Source organism: Nomia melanderi, chromosome 2 (assembly GCF_051020985.1).
Source record: "Nomia melanderi isolate GNS246 chromosome 2, iyNomMela1, whole genome shotgun sequence".
Classification (NCBI taxonomy): domain Eukaryota; kingdom Metazoa; phylum Arthropoda; class Insecta; order Hymenoptera; family Halictidae; genus Nomia; species Nomia melanderi.
This window is the reverse complement of record NC_135000.1, coordinates 5,995,035-6,011,297: the sequence shown is the minus strand read 5'-3', so window position 1 is coordinate 6,011,297 and position 16,263 is coordinate 5,995,035. Positions and strand designations below refer to the sequence as shown.

The window sequence follows — 16,263 nt, the reverse complement described above, 5'->3', positions numbered from 1 at the left end:
GCCCCATCCCCCTCTATCATTTCTCCTTTCACCACGCACACACAATTTCCTTCTGTTCTCCTCACGACGCGATCGTGCCACGGAAGTTTAATTAAAAACGCGACGTACAATCGCAGCGGCGCCACTGTTCCTGTGTACAACGCGCCTCGCAAAACTGATCCGGCTCGGTCAAACGCCGCACGCGCCTCGGCAAACATGGCGGACGCCCCGCGGACCTAAGTAAGTACTAGTTTCTCGCTCTCTTCTCGTCCTTCGCTCGCCATTCTCGTATATATATCTCTCTCTCGCTCTCACACACTTGGGCTACAGCCACCATTCGACGCACACAATATTGGCCCCGGCACCCTTATTTTTGTGTATTTTCCATTTTTTTTTCTGTTTGTTTGTTTTCGTCTCGTTTATTATACATCGTTCCTTGCGGTGCATGCCACGCTCGCGTGGGCCCTTCGCCCTTAGCCGTGGACGAACATCGAGACACTACTGTGCTTTTCGGGAATTACCGTGTCGCAGAGGGGATGCCCGTGACGTTGGAAGGTTTCCTGGGATTCCCTTTAGCACAGTGGTCGCCGAACATCCGTCAGCATCTGTACGGCTAAGAATTGCACACAGAAAGTCTCGTCCCGCCTCTCGCAATCTCGTCTGTTTAGTTTTAACGGTCCACCGTGTCCCGGAACACCTCGCATCCCTCGATATTCCCCAGCCACTCGGCCTAATCTCGTTTCCCCCTTTGATCTCAGCCCGATCGAGTGAAAGGTCTACAAGATGGTCAACGGCTGAACGAGTAAACACTGCCAATATTTCACTGTTCATCAGTCCCAAGCACCCGGAGTTTATTCTCGCTGATGGCTTCCATTTACACTCTTCTTTGCACACGTCGGGATTTATTGAATAAAATAATAGATCAAGGGTTGGGCAATGAAGTGGAAGAGTTGAGGTTATAGCTTTGCTGGTCTATGGACGCTACTGCTCCGCAGTAGAATAGGTTGCGTGGGTCAGACCAAGTAGGGCTTTCCCGAACTCGAGCCTTTTTTAGGACTTCTATGGGAAGTTGGCGATGAGGTTGCAGGGAGCCTATAGGGTGGCAAAGCTGCGCAAGTTATTATTGAAATTGCCATTAAAAGTTGTTTAACAGTAGAGCTACTATAGGTCAAAATGACGCATTCCTCATTTATTCTTTCACAATAATTGAAAGCATATAAATGCTTCCTCAATAAACGATTAAAATAGTTGATTTATTAACATGCAAATAAAAATATAACTTAAGTGACATCTTAATCGCGCTTCTATGGTTTCTATAAAAGAATGTTTAGAAATGTCAAATAATTTTCTATAAATCCAAGCAGTGAAATGTTTAGTCGACCGTGGTTGCAACAGGTTTCACGTGGTAATCACATATAATGTTTGCACAAACATGCTCAAACCACCCCGAACGTAATCAAACTTAGGGAAAACGGAATGAAGGTTGACACACGCGTGGAAAGAAGAGTATAGATCATTTCACAGATCATAGATGTACTTGATAGATCGCCTCACGGCTGAGGGACATAATAATCCCAGAGAAGCTAGCAGAACATTAATGATCCTCGTACAGCAAGACTCTGTCAACTGGGGGGAAGGTGTTCCACGAACGTTTCGCTACTTTATGTACAACTGTCCGTCCGGGTATCCGCCACGTCCGCCGACGAAGGAACTAGCAGGTTTCAATGGGTGCGCGCGCGAGCTGTCTCTTCTGTCGAGTCCATCGTTCGCTGCACCAGCTTGCTGCGGCAGTCACTTATCCACTAAGCTTGATTATTAGATTACTTTCCCCTCCCTTGGCTGCGTCAGCCTCGGTCCTCGAAATGTTCCGTTTAATATATGCGTAGAAATCTATAGATATATACGTTGGGCGTATGTATATATATGCATAGATTCTGGAGATTCCCCTTGCTCGCTGATCGTGTGTGTCGTGTGTACGTCTCTTCGCTGACTACACGGCCGTCTCTGCGTGGCCTGGCCCCTCCACTCAGTGGCATCACCTCGCGATGTACCTGCCGAATAGGATACCCAGTACCACGAAGATGTACATCGAGGCTGAGATGCGGTACGTCCACGACGTGGCCGTTGAGATCTCGCTGCATTGCGCTGGAATGAAGGGAATCGCAGTTAGTCGTGACTCTTTACAGTATAGAATCCAAAAACATTGAACAGGATTCGTTTGATCATGTTTGACGAAGTTTGTAACTCGAAACTGGGAGGTTTTCAAAGCTAGGTAGCTAATGAGATAAGGTACAGTCTGATAAGACTTTAGCTACTGAAGATAGAGGACGCCTTCAAGGATGTTCGACGAAGTTTGATGCATCCAATGCTTCAAACTTTTCCAAATATAGTCAAACTCGCATCTGAAGATCTTAAAGCAACTGAGCGTATCAAGACCAAAAATCTGCTTCCGCAAAATACTCCATTAGCTAATTGGTCTACCTGTCTACGGATCTAGGCGTCATACCCTAAGTATTCTGTCTAACTAAATCGATTAGTAGTGAGTGTAAGAAGCCGATATCAGATTAAAGGTCCAATCTTCGAACGAGGCAGTTGGTCTACTTTATACTGCGAGTCTTCTAAAATTGTCTGTCCCTCGAAAGTGAATGGATTAATCACTAGTGGAGTGATTAATGTAACCGAGAGGGAGTTGGTTCTAGCGTTTCGTGGTTGAATCTGTCGTCAGAAATCTCGATTGTCCTATCAAGGGTCGTCAACAATGCTTACCGTACGACGTAAGGTTGACCTGCCACGATACTAGATGACGGTGGGAGGCTCTCGGACAGGAAGCGAGATGACCCGTCACGGAGAGTTCAGGACTTCCCGTCGCAGCGGCTGATGCACTGTAGACGAGACAGTAACGGCCGACGTCTGTGCTCGCGACCAAGTAAGCTGTGTCGTTCTCGATCCAGGTTCCGTGGCACCAGTACTCTGCAAAAATTCCGAGAATAGCTTCAGATGCGGCGACACTTTCACTTTGGCATGGATAAAATTGGCTGTAGCAACAAATTAGATTATTATGCAATTTAATTCATGTGCATTGTACTTATTAATAGTGACTCGTGTTTATTATTATACAATATATCTATTATATAGTATTAATAAATTTGAGTTTTATTTAACTGTATACATATTACTATTGTACAATAAAAGTATTTTATCTATCCACTGTATCATAAGAACATTTATGAAATTTCAATAAAATTCAAATAAATCTGATATACATTCATAATATTTTGTTTATAAACATGTGGTTTAAGCCTATGAGTAATTTTTACGATTTCTAAGTAGTACGAGATGAAACAAGTCAGACACGGTTATATGTAGTGATAAAAAATTTCAATGGATTGTTTTTAACAATTCTAGATATGTATCATAATAGTTTATTTATAAATAACTTGCTCAATCCTAATTTTTACGGTTGCTAAGTAGTACGAGACGAAACAGGTCAGACACAGCCACATACAGTGACCAAAAAGTTTGTTACTGTTTATCTCGTTCATTCTAAATTACAATGAATTTTTCATAACAATCCCAGATGTGCATTATAATATTTTGTTTATAAATAAGTGGTTTAAACGTATGAGTAATTTTTACGGTTGCCAAGTAGTATGAGATGAAATAAGTCAGACACGTCTACATATAGGGAACAAAAAGTTTGTTACAGTTTATCTCGCTTATATTAAATTGCAATGAATTTTTCTTAACAAGTTCAGATGTGCATAATAACACTTTATTTATAAATACGTGGTTTAAACGTATGAGTAATTTTTATGGTTGCCAAGTAGTACTACATAAAATAAGTCAGACACATCTAGATATACTGACCAAAAAGTATGTTACTGTTTATCTCGTACATTTTAAATTGCAATGAATTTTTCTTAACAGTTCTAGATGTGCATCCTAATATATCGTTTCTCACGTTAACAGAACTGCTCCAAGCCATCTAAATCATCGACAAACCAACGATGACGATGAGAACAATGGCGGACTATTCAGGAGTGGACACATGAACGGGATTTACGGTCGGAAGCTGACGACAAGAATTTCTATAAAAATCCACGGAGAGATCGCAGTATTTCCTTTTTTTTTTAGTATACCGCGGGTATTAAAGTTTCAGCTAACTGTGTTCCTTGATAACTCCGCGGGAAAGAAAGTTGGACGATAAGCGAGGTACCAGTGGAAACTTTTCGGTTTACATTTATCAAGACATCAGAGGGACGCTTATTAAAAACCGAGTTGGTTCCTCGAATTTCCTTGTACCACGTTTTTTAAACCCAGAGTTCACAAATAGTAACGTGATGGAATAAAATATTAAACAGTAAATGTAATAAACATACACACCAATAAAATATAAAACCAAACAAACAAACTGAAATCGAAAAATCGGAAGAAATAGAACGAATTCCCTTCTTCAATCTTCTAAGGTTAATTCTTATTAATTTCATGTGTATCATCTTTATATATTTTTTCATACGATTCAATTTTATTTATATATTATGCATAATTTATACACGAACAGAAACAGTGTCCAAAAGGATACGCATGAAATTGAATAATAAAATAAACCATAAACGTATCTACAGTTCAGTGATCTAAAATTAATCATTGTTAATTAGTTTCGCGTGCATATTTATTTTCCCCGTGCTTTATAATACTATTTAATTCTTAACAATCATTAATGTTTGCTGCTAAAACATTCGGTCCGATTCAATTTCTATATTTCAGTGAGCCGCTAATTAACATGTCGAAATATGTTCGTAGAGAAGTGAACGAACCCACGGGAAAATTGGGAATAAGGGGGACGCGACCCCGTTATCGGGAATCGAAGCACAAAAGTACAATTTCCGAGTAGTTTATCGGCCCCTGGTAAGGATTCCGGAACGTTTATCGTCCTAACGAAAGCGCTGAATGGGTAATCATCCGCGCGACGATTCTAAGTGTTCGATTTCGTTCACCTTAAGAGTCGTTTCACGACCGAGTTGCAGAAAGGGTGGCGGAAGGGTGGCGGGAGGGGTGGAACAATGATGAGAAAAATGGCAGAGAAAGGGAGGGAGCAATTGGAGCGGACCGCGCAAAGAAGAAATTGCATAACGTTTATGAAACGGAATTAAGTTATTGTCCCAGTAAGTTAACAATTTTTAATTGCGAAGCGTAATTACGAAGAGGACAGCGCGACTTGAAAATAGACTTCGCCCCCGCGGAATAGGAAACACGAAGGAGAAGTAATGAGACCGTTGCGGGAGAAGTTTGTATTTGGGAAATGTTTGTGAAACTGTATTTCCTTTTTCCAAATGTGACAGGCTAAGGGAAATGGAGGGATGCAAGATAGTGTTTCGTATTTTTGGAGACGTCGAAATTTTGTGGGAGATTATTCGGGAGGAATTATTTTGGGAATTAGAAGGTAAATGTTTTTCAAGTATGAGAATTACTTTGGAATTGAGAATTGGAGAATAGATATTTTTGGAAGAGGGGAATCACTTGGAAATTGACAATTGGAGAATAGATATTTTTGGAATAGGGGAATTACTTTGGAATTGACAATTGGAGAATAGATATTTTTGGAAGAGGGGAATCACTTGGAAATTGACAATTGGAGAATAGATATTTTTGGAATAGGGGAATTACTTTGGAATTGACAATTGGAGAATAGATATTTTTGGGATATCCGAATTACTTTGGAATTGACAATTGGAGAATAAATATTTTTGGTATAGGGGAATTACTTTGAAATTGACAATTGGAGAATAAATATTTTCGGCACATGGATCATACTTTGGTATTAACAATTACGAAACAAATATTTCTAAAATATAAAAGTTACTTGAAAATTTTTAAATTGGAAAATCATTTCCCGAATGTAAATACCCATAGCAACAGTCTTATTGTTTCTCAGCCAAACCTGCTATCGTAGCTTCAATATTACAGAACTTTTCTTATCGGAACATTTCAGAAAAACGTTTTAATAATTGTCCGATGAGAAACAGTTCTCCCTTGGAGGTTCGTTTCGTCGTCGTTCGGATCCACTCGAAATAATCCTTGAAAAACGGCTCTCGATGGCGGAGACACTCGTGAGAGACGGAGAGGGGAAAAAAAGCTCGACTGCGTTTCGAGTAAGGCGCGAACGAGAACGGAATAAACGAAAGCCGTAAATCGCTTCGACACGTCGATATCTGGCGTGTTGTCTCGGCTCGATACCTTATCGGGACTGCGAGATAGAAAGATGAGAATTTACAGCGTTCGCGCGACGAGGCGGCCGTGCGCGCTTGAATCGGAAATAAACGACAAAAATTCGTCGACTGGAGCCTGGTACACTTCACAGTGGAATATGCTTCGCGGGGACAAAAATTGAAGACAGCAGCTACGGTGCCGTCTTGCTCGATAAATCTGGCGCAATGAAAGCAATGGAGCAATAGAAAGAAATTGAAGATATTGAAATGGGTTTACTTCCTGTTTGACAGAGAGGTTTCAGTGATTTTATGTAATATTGAAAATCTTAATAAGAGAAATAACGTGTGATACATTTTCCGAGTTTTTTAATTAAGAAGTTCACCCAAATTCGTAACAGATGTCACTCCAACTGCATATTCTTTAATCAAATTTCCATAAACATAGATCAAACTGGCTCAAACTGGGTCAAACATAGCACAAGCTTACTTTAAATTAGTCACAATCCTAATGAAGTCTTTAGACAATCAAATATACGAATTCCACAAACATTTATCCTACAAACATCACGTAACCAATTAAAACCTATTAAAACTAGTTCAAACTGGCTTAATCGTAGCACAAACTTACTTGAAATTACTCAAATCCTAATGAAGTCTATAAACAACAAAGTATACGAACTCCGCAAACATTTATCCCACAAAGATTCCTCATATCCAATTCGAACCTCTCCAAACTCGCCTGAAGCTGGCTCAAACATAGCGCAAACTACTCCAAACTCCTCAAATCCTAATGAAGTCTCTCCAATGAAATATAAGAACTCCGCAAACATTTCACCCACACAACTAACTCATACCCAAATCAAACCAGTTCAAACGATCCTCAAATCGACAAACTACTCTCAACCACCACACACCACAAACGCATCATTTTGAAACACCCCTTCCTACCCCATCCCCGCAAACGCAGCGAACACTTGCACCAGCAAGGTCTCAGCCTTGCTAGAATTAATCACGAGCACTCAGACCCCACGCACCGACCAGCAAAAAATCAATCTATCTGAGGAAAAGGGAATTCCTGTCGCTGCAGGCTCGCGAGGAAAGATCAGTACCGCCTCCGGTAGCGCAGGGAAGATGTCCGCGCGTCAGCGGGGTATCGCGCCGCTCCCGTAATCCACAAAAACACGGTCGGATCCGTCGGAGCCGGGCTAGGCGTTCCGTATCCGGAATTATTTTAGCGGAGAGGAGCCGTTGACATAACCGAGGATTTAGCTGCTCGAGCCTCGTGTCTCACGGCTGTCGACAAGGGGATTGCGTTCCCCGGCGGGCCCTGCCTTCTCCACCCCCGCCCCACCCCAAGCGGCCGAGTGGGGAACGCGAATTGGTCATTAAGACTTCGTACAAACAGCGATCTTAGCTACCGGGACGGCAGGCTGGTACCGAGAACATCTCGAAACGTCTCGAGCCCGGTGATCGTTAATCACATCCAGCAGTCCCGCGGAACCGGCTGTTTGTCTACGCCCGGATTAGAATCGTGCCAAATGTAGCCCGGCCGGCGTAATTATTTGATAAGATCCGAGCGATTTTCGCCCCCGCTGGACCATGGGACGGACAAATGAAAATTTCCACGTGGGATCGTGTTCGGGAAATGGGGGATTGAAATGGGAAAATCGTTGAGTGGGATGTTGGATGTTGTAATGGTAAGATTGTGTGGCGATAATAGTGTGTGGATGATGGGCGGTAGTTGTGTTCGAGACGATAATAGCAATAACAATGACAGTAAGTGTAACAACTGCAATATTAGGAATGATAAGAGTAGTAATGAGTATAGTAATAATAAGAATAATAACAGGAGTGATAAATGTAGCAATTATAAGAATAATAACTGTAGTGGTAACTAGAGCAATAGTAACAATAGCAGTAGTTATAACAATATTAACGATGACAATGATAACAGTATTAATAACTATAGAAATAATAACAATAATAATAGTAGTGACAATTACAGCAATAATAACAATGACAATAGTAGCGATAACTATAGCAATAATAACAATAACAACTGTAGCGATAACTATAAAAACAATATTAATAACAACAGTAGTAACTATAGCAATAATAACAATAACAACAGTTGTAATAACAATATAATAAGAACAATAACAGTAGTGATAACTATAGCAATAATAACAATAACAACAGCAGCGATGACTATAGAAATAATAATAATAACAACAGTAGTAATAACTACAGAAATAATAACAATAACAACAAGTAATAATAACTATAGCAGTAGTAACAACAAAAACAGTAGTAATAAATATAGCAATAATAACAACAATAGCAGTACTAATAACTATAGCAATAACACCAGTAATACCAGCAATGTCACAAGAATATAATATTATTAATAGAAAAATCACATCATTATAACAACATAATCGCCACCCAACCTCCGCAGATTGATAGAATGCACTACGGCTGAAAGTAGATTCTCCCAGCAGAACCCAGAGAAATCCTTCACCAAGGGGATCAAAGTCTGATCATCTACATTGATCAGGACTGATCTGGCCAAGATCAAGGGTATAAAGAAACGGCGAGTTCGGTAGCAGGGAAGGGGGCAAGAAGACACCGCCGTTACCCAGCTGCAAGCATATTCGAAGGGTCGGGGCACGTAGGCACGCGCCATAAACACGTACAACCGAATAAAGCTACAAACTTTGCACATAAGCAAGCAGGGAACCACGACAACCGTCACGCCGCTGACTCTCCGCAAACTAACTATCGCCACTTGCGATAACTTTCCTGCCGCGGCGGGCCAGGGGGCAGGAGGGAGGTGAACGTAAATGGGGAGAGGGAGGCGCGTCCCTCGATGGGAGGATAACTCGACCTGCTGCGGGTAATCCGATAAGATGTTCCTGCTGGAGGTGCTCCACCCTACGAGGATTCACTCGACACCGTGTCTGATTCTGCGTCGCGAGGACATTATGAAATAATGACACTGGCAGTGTCCTTTTATATCTTGGAACGGAAACCGGTTGGAAAAGCTTGACAGCAGGGCCTGAGATTCGGTGGGACACTATTTACACTGTGGATCGATGATAGTGAGACCTACTGACAGATCAGTTAACGCGTCGAATGCCATAGGGTCACCAGTGACCCCAAATCGAATTACTATAGTTCGCTCAATTAAACGACGATTATTCTTAAACAGTTCTATATTATAAATAATGCTATCCATTGTGGTAACATTCAGTTTGATGAACGTGCAATGATAATCCAATTCAGTCAGATGATTTAATATTGTATTTTTTCCATTTTGTGTATTTTGCTCTATGAAATCGTGCGACGTTCAACGTGTTAAGGTTTTATTTTTTTGAGAAACTGATGTTTGAAGATGTTTGACGATGTGTGAACAGGTTTGAGTGACTGGGATCGAGGCTTCTCGTGATGAGAGAGGATACGCTGTCAGCGACACGGTTCGGATTATTTGAAGCTAAAGGGGTAAAGCGTACTTTGGGTATGATAATTTGGCAAGTGAGTTTGACGACGGTTCGGGTGTCAGTTGAACGTCAGAACCCATGTTTGGGAAGTTGGTGTTCTTAGGGACCTCGTGGACCCTTGTCATCAGGGTTAGCCGATTTTTATAGTAGGTGTGTGATGGATTCAGGTAGTTGTAAACAGCAGGGCATATGATTAAGATCTAGCTACTCATCTTTCTCTCTAGATTAAATAATTAACCCCTTGCCTTATAATTGTATTTTGTAGGTGCATTTGTTAGAACTATTTACCGTTAATAATGCACTGAAGAAAACATTCTATTCTCATTCTATGTCTAGATTTAGTATAAACCATACAAACTGCTAACAAGAGCAATAATGTGTCATTTAAACAAAACACAGCTCAATGACATTTATGTTTGTTGAACCATATTAGAAATCTCCTTTTTAAGGGGTTAATCTCATGATATACATAACATAGTCGAAGTTTGAAAAAGCTTATAACAATAGAATAGTTACTTAAATAATTTTTCTCTTGACAATCGACTACAAATATTCTCAAACCGTTCCAAACTCATGATTGAAGAAGAAGTCACTGGGAATTCTTACCTGACGGTGCTTCGTCGCTGCAGGAAGTAGCAAACTCCATGCGATCAGGTGTTTTGCAACCGATCTCCAATCGGCGAACGCTTCCATAACGACACCGTCCTGGATAAGGTGTCGAAGTGACTCTGCCATCTTGAACCTCGGCAGCATTGGCAACGTTAGGCTCTCCATCTCCGCCTAACATGTCGTCCGGATTGTCGTTCTGGTGGGAATGCAGCACCGAGACTATCTCGTAGCGACCCAAATTGGGACATTGCCTTGTCATTGGTTCTGATGCTGAAAACATTGGATTACAATCAGTTCCTCACATTTTCCTAACATTCAAACCAGTTCTGCAAGACTATATTTAACCTAGACCCGATTTTGATATAGTTTGACATAGTTTGACGTGGTTTGATCAGGTTTGACAAACGCTGTACCAAATTCCATCCACTTAAAACTTAACTCAGTTATTCTACATTAAATTGAATCCTTAATTCTAGTTTCCCATGGATCTAGCATAGACTCAGTTACGATCTAGTCCAAACCTTAGATCCTAGATCGTCTCAACTATTCGCCAACTTAAAAACATCAAATAATCAGAGTTTCAAATACACCAGTACTTCGGCAACTGGTTCAAAGATACTTTGTCAACTGATAGTTTGAAGAAGTTTGCAACAGTTTGCAGCAAACTTCTCCAAACATCGCCAAACAATCCCAGCGAGCAGATTGCCGACGAGTAAGCCGGGAACACGATTTGAATGGCGTCGCGATAAATTCCAAGCCGGCACGGTTCCGTCTTCGTCACTGTTACGGAATCGATGTAATCGGCTTAAAACAGAAACTCCGAGGGTCGCGCCGGGGAACCGAGAGTTTACGACGGATTCAGCATATGATCCTTTACGCGATCGTAAAGGAGCTCCGCCGCGAATCGATTGTTAAATTCTGACATTTGCAACTTCCCCTTTGTGCTCCGCAAGCATTCCCCGTTCCGCTGTGTTTCGCTGATGTTGCCCGACCCCTTCTGACGCCGGTTTCCGTTCCCAGCTAGACGTTTGACTGAGCCCCAAGTCCGCGAACGCGATTTTCTTAACCGATCACTGTGCAGAAACGCGTGCAGCAGCATTGGTGAAGTATCAAAGCGTTCTGTTGAAAGCGTTAAGCTGCCTGTCGCAGCAATTATTTATTACACAAAGATAACAATCTTGGGGTAGTCGAAGAGATTTGTTATTTTATTATCAATATTCACTTGGTACAAGAAGATTCTAATATAATTGTTTCAGCTGAAAGTTTGAGGAAGAAATGATTTAGTATTTTGTTGCAATTATTCACTTATCACAGAAAATAATCATTTCGAGGTTCCAACAGCTCAGATAAAATATTTACTGTCAGAAAGATCAAAACTCGATTTTTAAATTGAAAAATTTTAAGAAACTTGATCTACTATCTTGTTACAATTATTCACTTATCACAGAAAATAATCATTTCGAGGTTCCAACAGCTCAAACAAAATAATGACTGTCTCAGAGAACAAACCTGAATTTTCAAAATTTAGAGCTTTTAAAAAACCGCGATCCGCTATCGTGTTACAGTTATTCACTTACCACAGAAAAATAATCGTCCCCAGATGCCAACGGCTCAAACAAAATATTTACTCCGCCGCAAGGATCGAAATTGAATTTTCAAGTTTGGAACTTTTTAAAAACCCGATCCATTATCCTATCACAATTATTCACTTGCCACAGGAATGCAATAAATCTATTTCCAACGTCCGAAGACCAAACGAAAAAAAAACAAATTTCCCCCTGCTGAAAACTAACAATTCAATTTTTAAGTTTGCAGCCACGTCCTACGGTTAATGAATAACTTATAATTGGGTTATGAGCCGCGGTATCAATTACTAAAAAGCGTTCCGCCGCCATTAATACAATCAATAAACGAGTGCAATATTTAACGAGCGAAAAAGTCGTCGCCGGCCAAATGGAACGTTGCCAGTAATCCCCGGCGATCCGGGGAAAAAAATCGAAACAACGCGGACAATTGGTCGCGATTGATTTCGGCCGCGCGGAATCGCGTTCAAGTGTCGCGCGAAATTTCGGCCGCACTTAATCCGAATTGGATCACGGAAGTTCGGAACCTCTGTCCTTCGTTTCGTGCGCAACCTGGAATTTCATTAGCTGTCCCGCGTTTACGTTGGCCCGTGTAAACTTCGACCCCAGGAATCTTTCGCCCTCGCCCCCTAAATTATTTCTGCTCCCAAATTGAGAGCCGCACCGTCACGTGATCACGCGTTGCGGGCGAACGTACGATTTCCGTCGCGGAAATTTAACCCTTCACCACCTGAAGGCTGTGCCTTAAGTGAAAACGTCGCGCTCGGGGATTTTGGGAATTTATTTGCGCCTGCGAATGCTCGAGTGATTCAAGGGTGTTTTGGAAGGGATGACGTTGATGTCGGGGGATGATAAGAATTATTTGGAAAATTTAGTGTTGTCGATTTGTTCAATTGCTAAGAGGATTTAGGTTTTTTGGGGTAATGAGAAGGGTTGGAAGTAGGGGAGGATTAACACTAATTAATTCTTGTGTAGCTAAGATAAATAGGAACAATTAGTAACTGTTTAGCATTATAGTTCTTACATTACCGTTGTCAACTTACTTTAATTAAACAGTTTTATTCGATATCAATATCGTGTAATATATTTCATTTATATAAATTATACTAAACTATTTAGACCAAACTCTACTTACTAAACAAACCTCCAAAATTAGTGATCACTATTCTCTACACATATCAATCAAATTTCCCAAATTTGTTAATTACAATAATGTACACTAGAAATATATTATTTACTCGTTTCAATACACTCAACACAAAACTTCCAAATCAATTATAAATATCTCCCACATTCGTTAAATAAACCTCCAAAACCAATTACCAACATCTACATCAATCCATTACTCTATTTCTAAATCCCCAATTTCCAAGATTTAAACCAACGAACATTTCCACCGACAATAGAACAAACCATACAATAAACCCCCGTAAACCCAGTATCAACAAAGTATCTTCATTCATCCGAATGATTATTAATTCCTCAGACATCCTGCAAACCATTCCAACGGTTAACACTAGAACTACAAAGCATTTAATACGATTAATACGTAATCTCTACAAAAATTGTAACAATAGGTTATTTTCAGTTTCTCTGGATATTCATCATAGCACTCAAGTGAAACTATTTCTAAAATCATTTCAAATATTCAATGCTTTTAAGGTATTAGTAACTGCGAAACAAACAAATGGAAACCAGTCATTCTGACTGGTACGGTGGTTCTAGTGTTAACGTAAATATTTCAAGGCTCTTAGATCATTCGCCATAACGAACAAGACGTTGAGAAATAAGCGCCGGGCGATTCACGGCGCGAACGGTTAAAAGACCGGGCGTCGAGGTGTTAATAAATGATCGTAATTGACTTACTAATGTACGTCGTGTACGGCCTCGAGTGGGAGTTGAACGTACTCGAGTTGCAGACGAAGTCAGGCTGCTCGCTCCATTCCGACAGTTGCATCTCTATTACGTGGTCGTCCCTTCGGTGTAACACCAGGCACACGTAGCCATTCTTGCTGAAAAAGAGAAGCCCGAGCTCTCGTTACACGCTTCCGGTCTGCATAATTACGTCACGGGGCCGCCCGGGCCGCGGGTGCCTGTGTGAAAAACATCTTTGCACAGCGAGTGACGGTTCTTCCTGATCTTTTCATCATATCGGATTAAAAGGTCTTTCAACGGAAACTCGGTTGGCGCGCTCCTTTCGAACCTGGCGGACACACAAAACCAGCGGGACACTTTTTCGGAGTTTATTTTCTGGTCTTGGTTTCACTGGGACAGAATTTCTCACTCTCTGAAGATTATAATAAACCGCGGAGGAGAACGGGACCGGTTCTTTAGAGAAATTGACGCTGGAAGAGACACTTGCGAGAAAAGAAACTAATTAGCAGCCATCTGCCGGCGAAAGGGGACATTACTGTAGATCATTCTTGGAATCAGTTAGCTGGTTACCGAGTGTTTGTAACTGGGATACGGGGTTTTAGTTAGTTTTAGGGGAATTGGGACTGATTTGTGGAAACTGGAGGTTGTTTGTTATATTTTCGAGTTGGTTAGATCTTTCGTGGATGGGAATTTTGTTTGAGTTCGGTTTGAGTATGTCAGATCTGAGGTTGTATTGGGTTATTGTTGGAACTGGTTTAAATTAGTCTTTAAGTGATTAAGAAGTTTAGTTGTTGTGACTATGTGTCACTCTGGTAGCTGGTTAGTTGGTGTTTGTAACTGGGATATGGGGTTATAGTTATTTTTAGAGGAATTGAGATTGATTTGTGGAAAGTGGAGATTAATTTGTGAAAATTGAAGACTAATTGGAACGTGCTACATTTTGGACTTTGTTTAGATCTCTGTTAGATCTTTGTTAGACACTAATTAATTTTTCTTTAGATCTCTGTTAGACACTAATTAATTTCTCTTTAGATCTTTGTTAGACACTAATTAATTTCTCTTTAGATCTTTGTTAGACACTAATTAATTTCTCTTTAGACCTTTGTTAGACACTAATTAATTTTTCTTTAGATCTTTGTTAGACACTAATTAATTTCTCTTTAGATCTTTGTTAGACACTAATTAATTTCTCTTTAGACCTTTGTTAGACACTAATTAATTTTTCTTTAGATCGTTGTTAGACACTAATTAATTTCTCTTTAGATCTTTGTTAGACACTAATTAATTTCTCTTTAGACCTTTGTTAGACACTAATTAATTTTTCTTTAGATCGTTGTTAGACACTAATTAATTTTGAGTTAGGTTCGAGTCGTATCTAGGACTTAAGTCTAAATTAGGTTATATTTAGATCTAGCTTAAATTAGTCTTTAGGTAATTATGAGTCTGTCTTCTGTGATTATGTATGGATATCTTCACAAGAATGAAAATTTATAGTGAATCCATAGAACCTGCAGCTTAAGACGATCGTAGTAGGTGGTCAGACCGCCATAGATCCTCATGTTTGGCAAGGCAAATAACGCACGACCTAGCAATTACCAGTGATTTAAAGGTAAAAGGGGAAGTGAAACACTCATTAAGACGTCGCAGAAAATTAATCCATCGATACGAATAAAGCTGGCATCAATTCTATTTCTAGAGATCCCTCTTTAACGAGCCAACTTTTTCAAAATGGCCGCCTGAGTTACACCTTCATTACCGGGTATTTATTATACCTTGACGCGTAATATGCTGCCTCAACCGAAAGGATTCCATTATTTTCCCGATCCCTCGGATCAGTGAACCTATACCTTCAATATTTACACAAATCTTTGTTCCTCATTTCATCTTTATTTCACTTGGTCACAATAAATATTGGGTATAATCAAACTATATTATTTAGTTCAGTACATTTAATTTACATAAATCATACTAAACTATTTCAACTAAACTCTATTCATTAAACAAACCTTCAAAATTAATTATCACTATTTTCTACGCGTATCAATCAAATTTCCCAAATTCTCCCAATTGATCACAATAATGTATAATCGAAATATATTATTTAATCAATTTAATATACGCAATAATAAACTTAACTTCCGAATCAATTATAAATATCTCCCATATTCATTGAATAAACCTCGAAAAGCAATTACCATTCATTTCTACACGTTTCAATTAAATTTTCCAAATTGATTACCATCCCCTCCTATGCGTCAAATAAATTTCCAAAATCTTCGAAATCCTTGTACACCGAGAATATTCTCCAAAAATTCACAACGAAGGTGAAACAACGAAGAAAATCTCCTGCGACCAGCATGAAGCTGAGTGTCAACGAAATTTCCAACAACCCCTATAACAACCCCCAGTTTCGATACCATGTTGACCGTCCAAGCGAAGTGAAATAAGACAAGGAAATCGTTCCGGTTCATAGATCGTCTCCTAAACCGATACAAAGGGGTGGGATCA

At 40.1% G+C, this 16,263-nt stretch overlaps 1 protein-coding gene across 10 annotated transcripts in view; it reads right to left on the bottom strand.

Annotated features, from left to right (window-relative positions):
• Positions 1-16,263, bottom strand: part of LOC116424529 (uncharacterized) — a 368,994-nt gene continuing 352,731 nt past the window's right edge. For all 10 annotated transcript variants that reach the window (XM_076365198.1, XM_076365207.1, XM_076365208.1 and 7 more), the window contains 4 exons: positions 13,747-13,892; positions 10,295-10,567; positions 2,746-2,949; positions 1-2,124 (listed from right to left, as the gene is read on the bottom strand). In XM_076365198.1, the coding sequence (XP_076221313.1) occupies positions 2,015-2,124; positions 2,746-2,949; positions 10,295-10,567; positions 13,747-13,892 (733 nt within the window). In that variant the 3' untranslated portion in view covers positions 1-2,014. The remainder of the gene's footprint in view (positions 2,125-2,745; positions 2,950-10,294; positions 10,568-13,746; positions 13,893-16,263) is intronic.